Source organism: Pleurodeles waltl, chromosome 6, assembly GCF_031143425.1.
Source record: "Pleurodeles waltl isolate 20211129_DDA chromosome 6, aPleWal1.hap1.20221129, whole genome shotgun sequence".
NCBI lineage: Eukaryota > Metazoa > Chordata > Amphibia > Caudata > Salamandridae > Pleurodeles > Pleurodeles waltl.
In genome coordinates this window covers 540,451,338-540,471,574 of record NC_090445.1, presented here as the reverse complement: position 1 = coordinate 540,471,574, position 20,237 = coordinate 540,451,338, and the positions used below count along the sequence as shown (strand labels likewise).

General features: G+C 45.9%; 1 protein-coding gene across 2 annotated transcripts in view; it reads right to left on the bottom strand.

The window, feature by feature from the left end:
• The window catches only part of MAGI3 (membrane associated guanylate kinase, WW and PDZ domain containing 3), a 946,614-nt gene extending 931,004 nt beyond the window's left edge, over positions 1-15,610 (bottom strand). For both annotated transcript variants that reach the window (XM_069238693.1, XM_069238692.1), the window contains exon 1: positions 15,177-15,610. In XM_069238693.1, the coding sequence (XP_069094794.1) occupies positions 15,177-15,477 (301 nt within the window). In that variant the 5' untranslated portion in view covers positions 15,478-15,610. The remainder of the gene's footprint in view (positions 1-15,176) is intronic.
• Positions 15,611-20,237: the final 4,627 nt, after the last annotated feature.

The window sequence follows — 20,237 nt, the reverse complement described above, 5'->3', positions numbered from 1 at the left end:
GGTGGAGAGAGAAGGGTGAGGTGGAGCGAGAAGAGTGAGGTGGAGAGAGAAGGGTGAGGTGGAGCGAGAAGAGTGAGGTGGAGCGAGAAGAGTGAGGTGGAGCGAGAAGGGTGAGGTGGAGAGAGAAGGGTGAGGTGAAGAGAGAAGGGTGAGGTGGAGAGAGAAGGGTGAGGTGGAGAGAGAAGGGTGAGGTGGAGAGAGAAGGGTGAGGTGGAGCGAGAAGAGTGAGGTGGAGCGAGAAGAGTGAGGTGGAGCGAGAAGAGTGAGGTGGAGCGAGAAGAGTGAGGTGGAGCGAGAAGAGTGAGGTGGAGCGAGAAGAGTGAGGTGGAGCGAGAAGAGTGAGGTGGAGCGAGAAGAGTGAGGTGGAGCGAGAAGAGTGAGGTGGAGCGAGAAGAGTGAGGTGGAGCGAGAAGAGTGAGGTGGAGAGCGAAGAGTGAGGTGGAGAGCGAAGAGTGAGGTGGAGAGCGAAGAGTGAGGTGGAGAGCGAAGAGTGAGGTGGAGAGCGAAGAGTGAGGTGGAGAGCGAAGAGTGAGGTGGAGAGCGAAGAGTGAGGTGGAGAGCGAAGAGTGAGGTGGAGAGCGAAGAGTGAGGTGGAGAGCGAAGAGTGAGGTGGAGAGCGAAGAGTGAGGTGGAGAGCGAAGAGTGAGGTGGAGAGAGAAGGGTGAGGTGGAGAGAGAAGGGTGAGGTGGAGAGAGAAGGGTGAGGTGGAGCGAGAAGAGTGAGGTGGAGCGAGAAGAGTGAGGTGGAGCGAGAAGAGTGAGGTGGAGCGAGAAGAGTGAGGTGGAGCGAGAAGAGTGAGGTGGAGCGAGAAGAGTGAGGTGGAGCGAGAAGAGTGAGGTGGAGCGAGAAGAGTGAGGTGGAGAGAGAAGAGTGAGGTGGAGCGAGAAGAGTGAGGTGGAGCGAGAAGAGTGAGGTGGAGCGAGAAGAGTGAGGTGGAGCGAGAAGAGTGAGGTGGAGCGAGAAGAGTGAGGTGGAGCGAGAAGGGTGAGGTGGAGGGAGAAGAGTGAGGTGGAGCGAGAAGAGTGAGGTGGAGCGAGAAGAGTGAGGTGGAGCGAGAAGAGTGAGGTGGAGCGAGAAGAGTGAGGTGGAGCGAGAAGAGTGAGGTGGAGCGAGAAGAGTGAGGTGGAGAGCGAAGAGTGAGGTGGAGAGCGAAGAGTGAGGTGGAGAGCGAAGAGTGAGGTGGAGAGCGAAGAGTGAGGTGGAGAGAGAAGGGTGAGGTGGAGAGAGAAGGGTGAGGTGGAGAGAGAAGGGTGAGGTGGAGCGAGAAGAGTGAGGTGGAGCGAGAAGAGTGAGGTGGAGCGAGAAGAGTGAGGTGGAGCGAGAAGAGTGAGGTGGAGCGAGAAGAGTGAGGTGGAGCGAGAAGAGTGAGGTGGAGCGAGAAGAGTGAGGTGGAGAGAGAAGAGTGAGGTGGAGAGAGAAGAGTGAGGTGGAGCGAGAAGAGTGAGGTGGAGCGAGAAGAGTGAGGTGGAGCGAGAAGAGTGAGGTGGAGGGAGAAGAGTGAGGTGGAGCGAGAAGAGTGAGGTGGAGCGAGAAGAGTGAGGTGGAGCGAGAAGAGTGAGGTGGAGGGAGAAGAGTGAGGTGGAGCGAGAAGAGTGAGGTGGAGCGAGAAGAGTGAGGTGGAGAGCGAAGAGTGAGGTGGAGAGCGAAGAGTGAGGTGGAGAGCGAAGAGTGAGGTGGAGCGAGAAGGGTGAGGTGGAGCGAGAAGGGTGAGGTGGAGCGAGAAGGGTGAGGTGGAGAGAGAAGGGTGAGGTGGAGAGAGAAGGGTGAGGTGGAGAGAGAAGGGTGAGGTGGAGAGAGAAGGGTGAGGTGGAGAGAGAAGGGTGAGGTGGAGCGAGAAGGGTGAGGTGGAGCGAGAAGGGTGAGGTGGAGCGAGAAGGGTGAGGTGGAGAGAGAAGGGTGAGGTGGAGAGAGAAGAGTGAGGTGGAGCGAGAAGAGTGAGGTGGAGCGAGAAGAGTGAGGTGGAGCGAGAAGAGTGAGGTGGAGCGAGAAGAGTGAGGTGGAGGGAGAAGAGTGAGGTGGAGGGAGAGTGATATGACACAGCTAGTGGATGGTGAGTTCGGGAGACAGAGAGAGAGTAGGGTAGGGCAGAAAGAGAGGAGGGTGACCTGAGAGAAATAGGAGGGAGAAGGGGAGAAAGAAGTGCACAGCAGGGAAACAGGTTGATAAGTTGGGGAGAGAGAAGTAAGATGTCAAGCGCGAAGACAGTGAGGTGGTAGAAAGGGGTGGGGTGAGCAGGACAGCTGCGGAAATCGAGAAAGGAGGGTAAAGTCGGGCGAGATAGAGCGAAAGGCAGGTGAGGTGGAGAGAAGCAAAGAGATCAAACTAATTGGTATAAATGAACCTCTAGTAATACACAGTTAAAACTAGTGGACGAAACCCGGCCGTAGATATGGTATACAGCTCAGACTGGTACAAGACCTCCCCGCATGCCCAGACCCAGCTCTCAGACACCGCAGCCTCTGGATGACCACTCTCCCCGCACGGCCTACCGTTCTTCGACGTGGCAGACCCCACATCCTGGAGCCGACCGGGCCTGCTTGTCTACAAGTATGGATGCTGAATTATGTCCCGGTGCCCGAAAAAGACAACAGGACACATTGAACGCGATTCCCTCGGTCGGGGGATCTCCGATCCGGCCCAGAAACAGTAGTCGGAACCGGGGTCAAGCTGGTTAACCCCTACTTTCCAACACTGCTGCAGGCTCCAGACAGACACACGAAGTACTAAGGATGCCACTGGGCTATCAGTGTGTTTTACTCATCAACACACTTTTTTTTGTTTGTGTTTTTGTTTTTAGAGGAGAAACAGTTTCACGAGAACACAACGTTTAAGCAGCGTGTAGCGCATGACCGTAAATCCGTACGCTGAGTAACAGCGTCCAGGGAACACAGAACTGGGGCACAGAATGGTTGCCTTGCATATGTGCAAACCCAAATGACCAACCAGGACGTGTTTGACGGGCTGGCAGCTGCACCGGACCGGCCACCGATAGTTTATCCTAGCTTCACATCTGTACTGGGTCTCTCCGAGGACACATCCCTGTGGTCACACGGGGACTCCTTCCCTGTTGTCCTGTGCTGGGGGGCCGACAGGAAACCAGAGGCCGGCTGGGGAATTCTGTTCTCTTCCCACCCCCGCCCCCACCACCCAATCAGCATTCCTTTCACCAGCGGACGCGCCCCCCCTTCACCCGCCCTGGCCGGATTACACACTCTGCATTTACCTCACATACTTCATGGCTGGCGCTCCGCCAGCGCGCCCGGTATATGACATACTGCGCGGGCAACTGGACCGCACAAACGGCATTTAGCTCAGTTTTATGTAACACCCTGCCAAAACGTAAAAAATAGCGCATTTGTTTCAGTGACATCTTCAGCTCGTAAGTAATGAGTGACCTTGTATATTTGGGGATACAGTTCGTCACGGAACATAAGGTAACATATTTCCTTTGCCAACACCCAACGCAGAACGCACTGATTAACGATAAAGACAAAAACACGCCAGGCAGAGAACTAATGCTCCGATATTACAGGCCATCTGCTCATAAGAATATTTCACGTTATGCTCATAAACACTTGGATGAAGGGCGACTGTTCGAGCTTTTAAGCCGCAGGCCTCGACAAGGGAGCCCCCCTGGGGCATGATGGTATTTGCATGACCTTGTGCCACCTAGATTTTCCAACAGGTAGATAGATACGCTCTGGGGAATACCACAAAACCCGGCTGGCCGGGAAGAAGGCTAGAAAACAAACATACAGATGGACGATTTTGCAAGTTGGCCATGTTCAAGCCTAAAAAAAAAAAAAAAGACATATCAACCGGTTACGGATTTGGGTAGAAAAGGGACATGTTGAGATATATGTCCGCCCTGCTGTCAGCAGCCACAGGAAGTTATGTTATCTTCGCCTCTGAGATTCAAACGCCATGGCAGCAGGCCAGTATATGTGAACTATGGTATACCCACAGAAACATAAGCATGCATGGAATGTGCTTATAATTTGGACTGGTATCTGTTTACATTGGCTCTGCCTGAACTATTCTTACAGCTCGGGCAACTGTATTCAATATTTGTGAAGCCCATGGGGCTGGCGATTTGCATTCAATACTGTTCCAGGTCACAAATGACTATTTGTGCATTTAAAATTTCGAGAAACGGAAATAGCCATTAACAACAGAAATGTCTGTGCACCAAACAGTGTGACATTTTTCAACTAATAAAAATTGAAAAATCAGAAAAAAGACAAAATAAAATCCTCAGTTCCAAGTGTTCGTTCAAACATAACTTGAAGACGCAGCAACGCTAAACTCCGACTCCTGGTTTTTCCCTCAGTGTATTTTACCAACGCAGAAAAGGGCAAAGCTTGGAAGAGACCCCCAAGCAGCATAAGTACTTTAGACACAGAATAATAAATAAGTATAAGCTGTTTGGTAATGAGGATAATGTTTAGGGTGCTTGACAGCATGTCTGTTTCCCTATCAGCAAAGGCCAGATCTAGAATAAAAGTAGGAGCACATGTCCTACCGGAAAGCACAGACAGCCATGAACGAGCACCGCTTTGTTGTTTCGATACTCCCTGACTGAGTGCTCGAGAATCTGAATTTAGTGGTCCTGACGTCCCAAGCTTGGCACACAGCGGTGAAGATGGTGCCCCGCTGCACCCACAAAGATTCAGGAGTAAACAATCACAGACCACGGAAAGGATAAAGGGTGGCTGCAACAGGATAGGTGGACCTCTATCTGGAGGATATTTTCCTGATGTTTGGGGTGGTAATGGACATGCTCGGAGTTTGGCCTGCCCAGTTGTTTTGTATGCTCAGTTGACAGGCGCTGTGAGGAGCTCTTGGGAGGGTTTCCCAGGTAACTCACGAATTGGCAGCGCTATGCGAGTTGATGGAAGAAGGTAAGTGCGCCACCTCAATCTAGAGAGCCCTTTTCGAGGACCATGTAATGGAGACACTGAGCGATAAAGACAAAAGGGAAACTGATCTGGAGATACAACAACAATAGGCTGAATGGCATAGGGCGTTAATTTATAATAAGCAACGCCATATTGAGGTATACCTAATAGAAAGTCTTACACAGAGCCTACATCTCCCAAGATCTTGGCTCAGATTTACCCAGCTCGCGCCAGGGGGGGCTTTGATGTTCAGCAGCAAGTACAGACTTCTTACATACAGCATGGCAGTGTCAGGTGGTTTGTAATTATTTGAAAAGTATGGGTTTCTACGGCTGTATGCACTATATGTGTGTACCAGTATTAACTGAGTCCATGGCAAGCCACTGTCCTCGATTTTGTAAATAGAAAATGTTAAACTAAGAAAACTATCTGCACTGCTCACAGATTAGGATAAAGAAAAAGGTATGCTGAGAAGCACCTGCCCCACCATCAGCTGCCACAGAGCATTAAACGATCACACACACCACATTAATTACGAAGCCCCAAATGTCATGGTCGCAGAACAAACAATACGTATGCTATGTACATTAAGGGTGCAAAACGAGCATGGCGCATCATTTTCACAAATTCCACTGATGGGAGCCCTGTGGATATAAATATCATGGAACAAAATTATGTTTTATAGGTAAAACGTTTTGGGAGGCTTCTCAAACATCAAAATATCATTGTTCACTGGAAAAAAAAAAAGAGTTCTGGACATTGCAAGAATGTAGCTAGATAGCATAGTAAGGATAATGTACAACTTGAAATTAATTTTTGGGTGAGAAAAGAAAAAAAAATGAAGGTTTATAAGCAAAGGGGCTAAACATACAAATTATATATAGCATCATAACGAAAATGTCTTAGAGGATTTTTCTACTATATTTTAAGGTCAGGAGGACGAGTTCTCTTAGGGTTGTGGTGCTGCTCTGACTTCTGGCAGACAGAATGGACAGAAAGTATGGGGAGCATCTGCTGAGGTGAGAAAGTCCTCTATGAGTTAGTCAGCGGCTGGAAAGTGGTGGGCCCACTCCCCGAGTAAGTAAAGATAGCAATCACTCTACCGTGCAGAGACTTCAACCGGACGCTTGGCTGTCTCTTGCCACATGAAGGAGAGAGCTGTTGCTAGAGTTGGACAAGTATGTGAGCTTAGCCTTCCACAGGCTGCCAGAGGGTGGATCATGGGAAGCCAACTTATGAGTGAGAAGAGAACCGGTTCTGCTTACAAACACCGCAGCACCTGCTTAGGGTTGTGGCGTGGAGGAGGATCAGTATTTTAGAGTGGTGGCTTCTCGGCCAGGCAGGCTTGGGCGTGGACCCGCTTTATGGCAGCCATTTATATTTTACAGCAATAGCTATATACTGGGCTCCTGAGATTGGTTTTCACATATGCTGTCCTTTCCCTTGTATTCTTGAGGAGATGGCTTTCAAGGAGTTGAAGAACTGCAAAAAGCCAGGAAAAGCTGCCTTTTTCGGTCCAATGCCTACCGCATGGATTTAATCCAATGAGGCATAGGAAGGAGCATCATGTAGTAACTTCAGGGAAGGCCCATCCATTAGGGGTGCAGTCAATTCTAGTGGTGTTTCAAGAGTCACAGCATACTAGAGAAGGGATTACCAAAAATGTAGTGTTATATTGAGGCCAGACTTTTGGCCAAGTGAATGACTAGACCGGAGGCTGAGATAAAGAGACCATCAGCAAATCTTGGATGCCACAGTTGCATTAAAAAGGCAAAGCCAACAGTGATTTCCACGCTTGTGTGGTGACAGCACTAATTCATTTCGTTCTGATATCCATTTTCCATCTTAGAGGATAGTGTGAGGGACACAACCTTTTGGCTTCTGCCTGTGCATGCACAATTCTGCTTTAGACACGGTGTATCAAAGGGAATGCTGAACTCAGAGTGATGGTCACTGCAGAGCTGAGCTCTGTCGGAATGAAAGAACTTATTTTGTGTAAAGGCTGCCTGGCAGGAGATGTCACTTGAGGTTAAAAATATTTTGATCATTCTTGATTCAAACTGCTCCACGTTAATGAAGCAGAAATTGCAGCGTGTCAAAAGTGAACTGATAGCCCTGGGTACAGAGGCAACACAGTGAAACTCAAGGTCTAGTTCAAGGGGTGTCAATACATGTTCCTGTGGGTGGAGGTAGCCACAGCATACCTGGGGTCGCAGCAGAAGGGCAGAGAGAAGTTTCATGGCACAGGTTATGTTGGGGTTTAGGTATATGGCAAAGCATGAAGTTTAACGCTCCATTCCTAGCTGTTAAAATGTGAGATGGGGGCTATGTTAGCTTACACTAGTGATAACATGTTGAATGTGTATTTTTTTCATCCTTTCTACCATTCTCTCCCCCACGTCCATTCTGCTGTTTTGGGTGGTGTTCTTACAGGAGTCAGCCTGCTTTGTTGTAAAGAGGATTGAAATGTGTTCTAGATTATACTTCGAGAATTTCTTGCTGTCTTTGTTGACATGAATGCACAAGAGACCACATGATGACATGCACCTGGAGAAGCATCTGAAATAATTATAAATGTCACCAAAAAACATTAACCTGCACCCCCTAACATACAGATAAATCTACATGCCATGAACTGTGGTATTAAAGAGGTGTCGGAGAAGGCAGGACCTCCTAAAAAGGCGGGAAAGGAGGTCCAGGTAAAGGGTAACACTTAGACTTTACAGAGACTGGAACATGGACTCAGATTCAAAGACGCCAACAAGGCCTCCTATAGCTCATAACATGCTACATCATGGAGACCACAGAGATCTAAATGTTATGTATGCTAAAATACTATTCAAGTTGGTCCCCACAGAGTTATTGGATACAATAGACTTATCACAACCGTCTCTCTGCAAGGCTGTACGCCAAGCCATTGAAACACTTAAGCACCATGAAGCCCACTGTACCATCTTCTACACAGATTAAACAGGTATAAAAATACAGAAGGGCTTCTATGACAATGTCTTCCCTGCTCACTTTCACCAGATGGCCATCAATGGCAAACACATTATTATCAGGAATACCAATACGTGCCACTTTCAACATAAAGCATAGCCAAGGATGAACAGTCATCTGGTATTCAGTTCCAGCCTCGCTGCACTGCGTTATGTAAACAGATTTAGGGTTTCTAGCATGATGCTGCCATCCCGGACTCAAGACACAAATGCTGCAGCTGTATCTTCACTCGTGCCACCAGGTATACAGATACATGCACATCTTCTACAACAGATCCTAGGCACCACAGCTCCCGAACTAGGCTTATCCACTGGAACCAGTGCAAAAGAGAGGAGGGCTTGAATGGACTGATTGAGGAGCCCAAGGCAATTTCTGACCTCAGGAATAGAAAATGATGTAAATGCTTGGTTATGCTTGCACGCGATACCGCATCCATGGGGCAGAAACATCCAACAACTCGTCCCTGGGAGAATCAGCCTTTCGCTTCGTATATAATCGTCATGCACTCAGCAATGTTGTACTGCAGCAACTGCCTACAGCATTAAAGAAAATCTAACAGCCCAGGAAAAAAAATATGTAAAACCCAGAAAATAAAACAAATTGTGTTTGACAAACTTTGTAATTTGCTGTGTTTTCTTTAGAGGCCAACATTTTCAATAAGACACCTGACATTAATCTTAACTAAAGCAGAGGTTCATATCAAGGCACTGAAGCGCCAAGACTAACCATCTTGAAAAAATGACAAAGAATAGACATGCAAACAACACAAGACACCCAAGAAGATACAGAAGTTTCAATTTCAAATCTGCATGATATTCATATGCAAATCAAATTTTCCTTAAGTTATAACAGCACAAAATAAAGTATGCCAAGACTCACAGAGTAAACTAAACTACCACAAATGTGCATTGTGCAAAGTGAGGACGAGTACTAAGTTGAAAACCGATGTATTGGTTAACATTTAGATGATATTAGAAAGATCAGTTGAACCTCCCCTGCAAATCATCAGAGACAAGCCCGGTAGATACGGACATATCCGGGTATTGGCCTAGGGCTTGGACAGTTCAACTCTGCAGCGTTACCAACACAGCGCCAATAACACAAAATATGGCTGCCACTCAGTGTCACTCAAGTAATTGGAGGCACTATGAATTATAGTTGAGCGCCTTGCAACTTCAGGCTCAGAGGGTTCCGGATCCTTTACTCCTCACTCTAATGCAAGCAATTCGACAGTGTGTCGGTATAACAGGGAATCTTCCATGATCAGAGTAACCGGAGGGAAAGTTGTGTTAAGATTATATAGGCATATGATAAGGGGGTTGGTAATGAGATCACGTGCACAACGCCAGGATGGATACATAAAAGGGAGTGGTCCATGCACTGAAAGCACTGGCAACAAATTAAGCACTTAAACGGGGCATAATTGTACTCAACAGCAAAAACTGTGCGACGTTTGTCAACACCTACATTTAACTGTATGCTATCTGGGCACAACCCCCCGTAGGACAAAGCACCAATGACGACTTTCGCCGGTAGCCACAAGTAAAACACTAGTAGGCACAATAACTGAAAAATAAGTTAAAAAAGGAACCTAAGGAAGGTGCACTGCCTTTGCAGACCAAAGGCACCTTCTGTTTGGGATGTTAAACACGGACATCCACAAAGCAGTGGGGATTCTGAAATCACAACCGGTGGCTCTAATCAGCACATTTAACAATAACCATGCCACCCCGAACACCTCATAAATACACAGTGTACACGCAAGCAATGAGGACTTTTTGACCCAAGCCCAAGAATATATAGTGTGGAAAGTGCTATGTGCAGACAGTCCGATCACACATACACACGAGTACTCGGCATATTTGCAACAACAAAAACTACAGCATGGAGAGTAAAGAAGTGACAATTTTTGGGGGCTGGTAGCAGACTCTTGTGGAACAGCTGCATGTCTGACAGAAAGAGGTACACAGTGGCTTAATGTGCACAGTAGGCGCCCCGGACCTCTTCAGTGTGCTTGTATCTAAGCAAGTGCAACCATAAAGCAGGAGGACAACTGATAAGAGAAGAGGTGGGTAAAGGAGTAATGAGTGTATGGTAAGCGGCAAAACCAAAAACACTTAGATATACCAGTCTTAAATATTCCTAAAAGAAAACTTCTTCTGGGAGGAAATGCTTTATCAACACATCTGGCAGTGACCTTATGGTCAACGCTCAACAGACATGGTCGTGCATTGCAGCTTTCCCGAATACCACAGAAATATGCAACTGCATATCAGCCTGGTTGTGATGGAGAAACATGACCATGTCCAGGGGAAGAACCGAATTTCAAAGGAGGCATTAAAGAGGAGGATGGTTTAATAAATGAGGGACTAATCAGATACAGACCAATGTTTTCCTTCAGTCTTTACGAAAAAAATAAAAAAACGCAGTGCTTACCAAGAAGCTGTCCTTCAATAGTTTTAAAGTGTATTACCTTAGGCTCTGCGGAGCTCAAACCCTAGTATAATTTTAAATCCTGTGAAAATCTTGTAATAGAGATTTAATGAACTGCTTGGCTTAGTGATCCTGTGTTTGTTCTTTATTTTATTAAACGGGGATCGTGGTAATCAAACATTACAACACATTTAAATACATTCAGAAGGAGAAGCAAATCTAGTATGATATACAAAAGAAAAAGTATAAACAAAATGTGTTGAATAACAAAACCCAAGGAGACCACATATATATTTAGCAGCAACACCTTGAACGGTTTCATATTAATTAATGTATTAATATCCTCTATTTACCTACCTACTCCTTAGCAGACTCGTCAGTTGGTCAAACCACCACTAAGTACATTTATTGGCGCAGAGAAGATAGTTTGCAGATGGGGAAGAAAGCAACAGCCACTGGACAAGTCAGTATGGCATAGGCACATGACTAAACACACAAAACCCACGTTCAACCCCCGAATCAATGTTGACAGCTCCAATCAGTGTATCCCCTGTTCAGGGCAATATTCTATTGTGCTTAGCCTAGAAAATATAATGGCCAGATAGACTGACACCATGCTGTATGGTAGAGTGCCAGCACACAGCACAAACAAGTGCAGAGTTATACTGGCAGTGTATAGATTAAGACAGGAGGATGATATTGTCAGCAAAACAAGCTGAAAGTGATTGAGTAGAGAATAGTGCCTGTTTAAGTGCAACAATACCCAGTAACTCCTCCAAACACATAGCAGTAATCACTTCACATTCGATACACATCCAGTCTAACTATCTCAATGACTTCTTTGTTGTAAGTGCTATTGTCCCTCTGTGTCCCTACATTGCTGAAGCTTTTTCAGGATCTGCTCCTATCGCTGAGAATGGAGAAGATGGCAACATCCAGAAGTCACCCACACTTCTGACTGATTCTCTCCAAGTCATTTTAGGCTGGAAAAGCTGCTGAGTTTCCCCTAGGCCTGCCAGCCCCTCTTATCTATATATAAATAAATGCAGTGCTGTGTCTTGTTGTATTCCTCTTGCTACAGTAGGACATCTTCTCTAAATTGCTCATCAGTGGTTGGATTACAGAGGTACAGAAATGGCTAGCTCATCCACTTCCCTTCCCCTCCCCTCAAAGACTACGTTCCTGCCTGGTGTCTCGTTCAGTCAAAGAATCACAGGATGTACGCACAGCCATTTTCCGATGATGGAGGAGGTGCTGATGGATGAGTGGAGGTAAACTTTATAGCAACAAACAAGCATCTAAACAACACTGCAAAGGACTACTCTGCCTAATTGCATCTCTATATATTTAAAGGAAGTCACAGATTGCAAAAGCAAATTAGCTTTTGTTCAAGTGGATGGCAACTTTGGTAGTTTAGAAACATCTGCAGATTTGTTGCAACAGACAAACTTGAAAATAAAGATGATTTTGAAGGCAGTGGGATGCAACAACGAGGCTCACAAGAAGCTTGCAATATTCCAATATGTTATACCATTCAATGGTTTAGTGAATTGTACATAGACGGATACTTTTCGTGTGGCTACATACATGTCTGTTCTCTCTGAACCACGCTCTCAATGTTCCTGAGCACACAAAGTATAGCTGAGGCAGGGCATCCTACCACCTGAAAGTACACACTATCACACACTTGAGAAGAACTCAAAATCCTGGGCTCCAGACCATGGGGAAAGAACAGGAATCATGGGAAAGTCAACTCAGTCTGGTGCTCAGGTTAGGAGGCACCAGGGCAAAAGAATACGTATGCGCTACAGATGGTTTTAGAGGATTTAACTGCGCTGTCAACACTAAGGTGCTCACTGCTACTATTCATCATTTCTTATAAAGTGGCCCAACAAAAGCTGTAAAATCAACCATATTACTTCGAGGTAGCTAGACAAGGCATTATAGGTGATATACACATAATAATACATGTCCATACTGTTTAAGATTTCACTTCTGATGGATTCCCTCAATCAAAAGCACTACCCTTACTTGCGGTGTGTTTCGTCTTATGACCTACCTCCAGTCTCTGAAACAGGAAGTGACAATGATCCATTAAAGCAGTGAAGGTGCAAAGTAAAAATAATAAGGAATTGTTTTTTATTTCTAAACAAAACGAATATTCGCTGTAATTGGGCCAAAGCAGTTCAGGTTGCACACACAGCTATTACTTCCAAGTTAACATACAGTTCTTTTGTCAAAAAGAAACATCAAGAAATCGAGCCATTTTGCTTCAGCTAAGCACCAACAGAATATTCATTTAATTTATTGGGACTGTTTGTAGAATACATTTATGGTGAAAAGCGATCCAAGTGTCAGATAATGCTGTCAAATACTTCTGATTAAAAAAACACATCGACTAACAAAAACGCAGCAATTATTCAATGCAGCAGTTCAGACTGCTGGGGAATGAACAATACCGTCTAACATTTTGACTCGTAATGCTTTAATTATGGACTACGAAGCAGCGTTTTAGGGGGGGGGGGAGGTTTAGAAGAGAGGTTGAATTCGGGACTGACTGAACGTCAGCCAGATGGATGCTCAACCACTCGGCCACAGGCAGGAAGGCAGAAACCAAGTCGCACTAACGGGACGATTCACCTTGTTTGTATAACCAGAAGCAGTCCTGCTGGGAAGGGAGCGGGAGCACACACGTGATTTAAGTGCTGGAAATAACATACATGATCCTGAGATCGGAACACTTTCATGGGAGAATAAGCATTTCGATCTTTCTCTGGAGGTTTATGTTGTAGACTTTACCGTGGACGTCATTTAGGGGGTCGCAGCTGCGACCCCTGGCTTGCTCCTTGCGACCGCTGGCCTCGGAGGTGGCAAAACCAGTGTGTGGAAGACTGTGGCAGCTCGCTCGTCCTTATGGACATCGCCTGTGACTCCTCGCTCTTTGTTTTCTGTCAATTACTTTATTACACCAATAGTATTATTTTATTTACTATTAGTTTAATAAAAACTGAGTACAATTAGCAGGAATATTACCTTCCTGGCAGCTGAGGTAAGTACAAATATGATTTTAAATGCATATAGTGTGTGATTGTGGGTGAGGGGCGTGAATGTGTAAGCATGTATGTGTGAGTAAAACTGAAGGTCAAAGGGCGTGTAATGTCACTTCCGCTACCCCTATAAATTTGGTGAATTGGCACGCATGGACTTTACTGGAGAGGAATAACGCGAAGGCTTAATTGGAGGAAATATATTTTGTCAGGTAAAGTTGCTTAGTCACGAAAATGCTTGTCAAGGGAAACCAGTAGGACATGAGGAGCATGCAATAGCCAGCAAGAAAGAGTCACAAAAAAGACGGCAAATAGCAGGCACCTGCTTTGGTCCCGCCCACATCAATTAAAACATTTAAAATGGCATCTTCCGCTCTGCCTCAGAGGACGGGCGCACCCCGTTTCCGTCTAGGAAGTACACTTGTCGTCCAAATTGATAAGACGTGTAATACGAACCGAAAGGTTCAAATAATGGTAAAATTGACCTTAAAAACAGAACCAACAAACGTTAAAACAAAACTCCTCTTTTTTAAAGTCTCAGCATTAGGGTTGAATCTCAATATTTGGAACCCAAACGTATTCCTAACCAGATTCATTCGCACCAAAAACTTCAAAGTTTATGATATGTATATATTTATTCTTTTAAATTGTGCTTAAGTTTTGCAGCATCAGCTCCATGCCCCCTTCTCGGAACTCGTGCACCTTGAAATATCTCCATCTATCACCGCCTCCTTGCCGACAGACTGATACCTTCTGCAACATGTAAACAAGGCCGCACCATTATAAAACGAACAAAACACACACAGACACTGGCTTAATTTACAAGGCCCCATAGTACTATCAACTTGTTTACTCAGTATCAGTTGTACAGAAGAGGTTACACCTTTCAATACCTAAACTGAATAACCGTGTGACCTGTGCTCAGCCACGCTGCCGAAACCCATTGTAACGGCAATAGAAACTACATATTTACATTTGTAATGCGGGTGTTGCAGAATGTTGGACTTATTCACGACAGAAAATCTTCCCACTGGGTAATCGGGTCTGATGTTATTATAATGTAAAGCACGCACAAGATTGGAAGTGTAAAAATGAAAGGTTATGTCATTGGCATGTGTAAATCTGCCATTAACATGCCCTGCTCTTCCAGGAATGCCTTTCGACAAGAATAAGAGGGACAGTCTGGGCACGATACTGCTGCTCGTGTGATGGGTGGGCTGTGAATGAAGCGTGTCAGCTTATAACTGGTGTTCTGTTTGTGTTGCAGATGCCTTCTAACTAGTTGGCGTATCCATGCTGTGTTGCTAATGGGTGTGTGTAATCGCTTCAAAGTATGTGTTGTGTGGAATTTCGAGGTATGGTGAGTGAAAACCTAATAGCTCTCTTAGCTCAATGGCTGTGACACGTTTCTGCGTGGGGTGGGTGGGGTGGAACCTGACCATATTGAATATCTATGTTGTGTTGAGTGTGAGTGCAGCTTTCCATCTACTCTACTCCTTTACATGGTCACTCCTGGCATATTTGGTGGCATGTGTTGTTGAGGGTACCATGACAGCCAACTAATGCATTTTTGCGCTGTATTCAGGTATGTGATGTGTAATGTCTGAAGTGTTCTGTTGTGGGGTTGAGGAAACTTTACTTCTGAATTTCACACTTGAAGATTCCCATCAAGACACTGGGACATCAGGGCGATAAACCATACCGGAACGGCAATTTACAACAAGGTAGATTTAGCGCAGAGAAAATTAAACACTCAAACAATAGTACCCAAGCAGTATTGTAAAAAAAACGCACATACCTTGTTTGACCGTTTTTAGCCGGATTGGCTCACGAAAGTGCCGGATGACGGCCATCGTATCCCGGTTGGTGAGCCCACTGACGGGGGTGCCATTGACCTCCAGAAGTACGTCCCCGGGGCTTGGTGCCCGGCCTGAGAGTGTGGTGCCCGGCTCCTCTCGGATGCGGCCAATGGTAGGGAACTCGCCATGCTCTGCCCCACCACGCACTTCAAGAACAGCACAGACATCCCCTGCGCATGACAGGGCACACTCCTGCACCTTACTCAGCCAGTGTTTCTTCTTCTTAAGGGTCTTGGACATGGTGTCTCATCCAGCATAAACTGTGCACTGCCCCGCAAGAGGGAGGTGATAGGAAACTGGCAATCAATACCAAGGAAAAGGAGAGAAACAGACTAATGGCACACTAGCGACAGAGATAATGGAAACCGGGGAGGAGGGTGGAGAACTAGGAAGAGGCACACAAGACAACAAAATAGGCAAAAGGATTCAGGAGAAACTGAGATTAGGAAGAGACAAGAAACAGAAAAACAATCCAAGATTAGGGAAAGAAAATGATTCAAGGCGCAAAAATCAAATACAAGGCCCAGGCATAAGATGTAAAAAGGAGGATTGTAAGGGTTAGAGGCTAAAGCAAGAACAAAAGAGGATAATGGAAGGCCAGGAAACTCTAGAAAACATGAAAATTGAACTAGAGGAACAAATGCAAGAAGAGGGGAGTATAATGTAAACCTACACACAGATCCCAAATGATGCAGACCAAAAAGTCAGAGGGGAACAGTCAAACTCCTTGAAGCCAATTATAAAAGCAAACACTTGTTGAGTTTGAAAAAGAGATATGTGGGGCAATCTCCACCCAACAAAATACTAAAGCAACATAGCCAATGTTTCAGGGTAAGGAACAGGAAATTCGGATGAAGCACGCACAAGGTGATCAGATGAGGGATAAGATAAAGTACAGGGATGGTGAATGTACAATTAACAACACAGTAAAAAGGACTACTAAGCAGAATGCCAACTGTAAATTACTAGGAATGTGAGCATTTAAAAGATATAAGAGGGATGATGCAAGAAAGGGAATCCATAACAATACAATGAAAAAATAAGAAAACAGCGTATAAAATGTTTCAGGATAAAGGAAAGAATGAGGGAACAACACACGTTACGAGGTTGCTGAAGACTGTGTGAAAGATAACGATAGATATTAAGCTCTAATAGTCTAACAACGCCAGACAGAGGAGGGTGGTGATGGGGGAAATGGGAAAAAACACCCCAGAATAAGAATTTAAAACTAGGAGTAATAGTAATACTAAAAAGCAACAGAGCGAATTGCAATGGAGACCGATGCTAGCAGACGACCAAAGGTGATAGGGCCGAGAGGAGGGGTAAGAGGTCTGGGAGGGAGCAAGGAAATCAGAGAATGAGAGGAGACAGGAATGGGGAGGAGGGATTAAGACAGGCAGTAAGGAGCGAGGTGAATGGGACAGAGATGAAGACAGGTAGAAAGGAAAATAGTGGAAGTCGCGGTTCAGATATTGCTGACAAAAACGAGACAGGTGATTGTAAAACGGGCAATGAGAAGATCGTATAATCTCTCAGAGGCACTAGCAAAGAAAACAGTGGGGCAGACGGGCTATATGGAAACTAATATATCCCTCCCCGAATGAGAGAAGTGGGGTGGGCATGGACACTACGAGTAAAGGAGAAAAGGGGATTGGGCTGGCGGGATGCAGCAGAGGAGGTGAAAGAGAGAAGACCTGGAAAAGTGCGGTGCACCGTCTTTGCAGCTCCTGGTTATCCGTCAACTCTTGCTGTCTTTTGATGTCTTCTGGCAGGTATCCTCTAAGTGTGCTCTTCTTCCAAACGGAAGCCCCCTGCCCACTCCCGCATTGCCGGGATCCACCTGGGTCCAGCTGTGGGCGGCTGCTCCCCCGGTCTGTCCCCGCAGCTCCCCAACCAGAGGCTTCCTTCACTCCGCTGCTTCAACCCCGGTCCCGCACACAAGGTAAAGTCCTCAAAAAGGTCCGGAAGAGCCTCCCGTCCTAGGACGGAGCTGCCGGCGCTCCTCCCCCGACGAGAAACCCCATCAGCTGGCTAGGGAGCGGGTAGGCTGCTGCCGAGCTGCCGGAGACTCTGCGGTTAACAGGACTCCAGCCGCTTCCCCTGGCTCAGCTCTCCCTCCTTCTGCCAGAGCCTGCTCCCTTTCCATAGAGACGGGGGAATCTAGAGCGTCTCGGGCCCGCCCACAGAAACATGTCAAACTGGTAGCCATGTCGGAAAGGGAATGCATCATTCCTCTGAAACGGCGAAATTCGCGTTGGTACGGGCTAGCCCTGTACACTGTTACGAGGGCGTCCATGTTGGTATGGGAATATTCCCTTTTAGTGTAAATGAGTGTTCGTGGCGGAATGTAAAATCTTCCCTCCACTTGTGGAATGTTAGCGTCCCCCCCCTTTAAGGACAGTACACTTTTGGGATTAATTTCAATAAAAAAACATCATCCATGATTAACTAGTATAACTTAGATCTGCTTTCTGTAAGGCAACAACTCTTCATGATATTTGTATAAGCACCCCACAAAAACTCATACACCTAGAGATGCGATACGTTCTGAAATTCTAGAAATGAGGCCTAACATTAATCAATTTAGCTTTGTTTTCATCACTGACTACATAACGAGTAAATAGAGGCATAACTGAAAGCCTTTATTTGCAGTTTTTTTTTATTTTATATTTTCATTAAGTGTTCTGTAGCACAAACCTAGCGAAGTGCATTTGAGCTCTTTACAATAGCATCGGGTTACATTATACAAGATCATATTATTTATTTCATTTTTGTTAAAGGTACGTGGAGATTAATTAATTTGCCTAGAATCAGAGGATGTTGAGCAGAAGCCATGATTAAAATACTCAGCCCTGTCAATTGTCACTCGTCAGGGGTTAGACTAACACTTTCTGAGAATTTCCTTGCAATGCTGCAGGAACCCCAAAAGCTCACACAATCAACTGTTTCAGTTGACCAGTGTTTCTTCCTCTTGCTGTTTTGCTTTGTTTCTTGTTGTCTTTGCCAGAGGCAGCTAATGAAGTGGGTGTTCAGAGCCATGAATGTGTTTGCCCTCGCCCCAAGTGTGCCTAATATCTTAGTTGTATGTTAAGCTGCCTCGCTCCACCTGACAAGCACTTTGGTTGGCGATGTCAGCCGTACTGCGCAGGCATTGTAGCTTCCTGCATTCTTTACACTAGAGGTTTGTGCTGAGGTCTGTTGCACTGCTGTCCAATATCATGGGAGTTGATCATGAGAGCTGGTTCTGCGCCCCTTGCAGTTTAACTACAGCCCCCATATCAGCACCATCAAACTCTGACAGTCCACAAGCCTGATGCCAGTGCTCAGAGGGAGAGATGCTGATCTTGAATTGATCTCTGCATGTGTGATGTTTCCTATCCTATCGTTCTCCAGGGGCAACTGGTGTTAATTGGCAAAAGGGGCGTTGCCCTGCCACCCTTGGGAAGAGGCAAGAACAGGGAAACAAACACAGAACAGCTGAAAATAAATCACTGCTCTAAGACAGCGTGCTGAATCTCTCGGGTGAAGTCTAGCAAACTCTGCAGATGTCCCACAGCGTAAGTGCCAGCCGCCCAAGGTTTTATTCGACTGGTAGGCACAAGCTAGAGTAGTGACATAATAGTAGAGGGAGTGTTGATGGCTCTAGGAGGAGGTGGCAAAGCTTCATTAACTTTAATGGCTGGGGTGGAGCAGGCCAATGAGGACAAGGAAGAAGTGGGTGCAACAATCATCACAGAAGGGACAGGGGGCTGCTTTCCCTGCAGTAAAATATGTTTAGTATTGCATCTGCTTTCACTTAAAAAAATACTATAGAACTGAGCACACAGAGTGCTGCCTATCTCCACCGTAGAGGCCCAAGAGAGGGAAGGAACTAGCTGCAGACAACAATTGCACTAGTGGACTAAGAGGTAAGTGTGCAGTTAAGCTTCTGCTTAAGGGGCATCATCAATCCCCAACCCCCACCTTTAGCAGCTACAGTGGTGGGGGTTCTTGATGGCACTCTTCTGTCTACAGCTCAGCAGACAAAGGCTCATAATTAACTTGGGGGGTGAGTTAGTGAAAAGAAGGATAGATGGATGGATGAAATGGTGGATGGATAGGTGCATAGATGAATGAGTGAAAGGATGGGTGTGAGAATGGAAGAGTGAAAGGGAGAGACGGTATATGAGTGAAAGGGAGGATGGCTGGATGATGGATGGATGGAGTGAAAGGATGGGTTGATGGATGATGAGAGAAAGGATGAATGGATGATAGAATAAGTGAAAGGATGGATGGAGTGAAAGTATGGGTGGATGAGCGGAAGGATGGATAAGTGAAAGGATGCATGTAAAGATGGATGAGTGAAAGGCAGTGTAGATGGATGTCTGGATAAAAGGATGGATGGATGAGTGAAAGGGTAAGTGGAGGGATGTATGAATGGATGGATGGGCTGAAGGGTGAATGGATGGCTGTAAGGATGGATGGCTGAGTGGAAGGGTGGCTAGATGGATGAGCCAAAGGGAGGATGATGGATCAAAGGAGTGAAAAGAAGGATAGATGGAGTGAAAGAGTGGATGGATGAGTGAAAAGATGGATGGATGATTGAGCGGATGGATTGGTCTGATGGATGGGTATCCCTGGGCCAGTGGCAGCTCTCCTTTGTGGGCTACCCAGCTGCACTGCACCCTTCTCGTTTTGTGGTCCATTTTTATTGTATCAAGAGTGAACAGTTATTCACTCATGAAGTAATAAAAATAAAATGCAGACCCGCTTCAGGTTGAGCAAGAAACTAAGGTAGCTAGAGACATTGTCTGAAGGCTGACCCAGGTGTATGAAGGTGCCTTCACCAGCCTTCAAAGAGATTGTTCAGAGCTGGTGAAATCCCAGCACTGTGAGCATGTCTGTGTGACTATGTGGGTAAGTTAAAGTGAGAGAGAGTGAGGGAAGGAGTGAGTGGAGTGAGTGAGAATGAGTGACAGTAGGGAAGAATATGTATGAGAATAAATGTGTGTGAGTGTGAG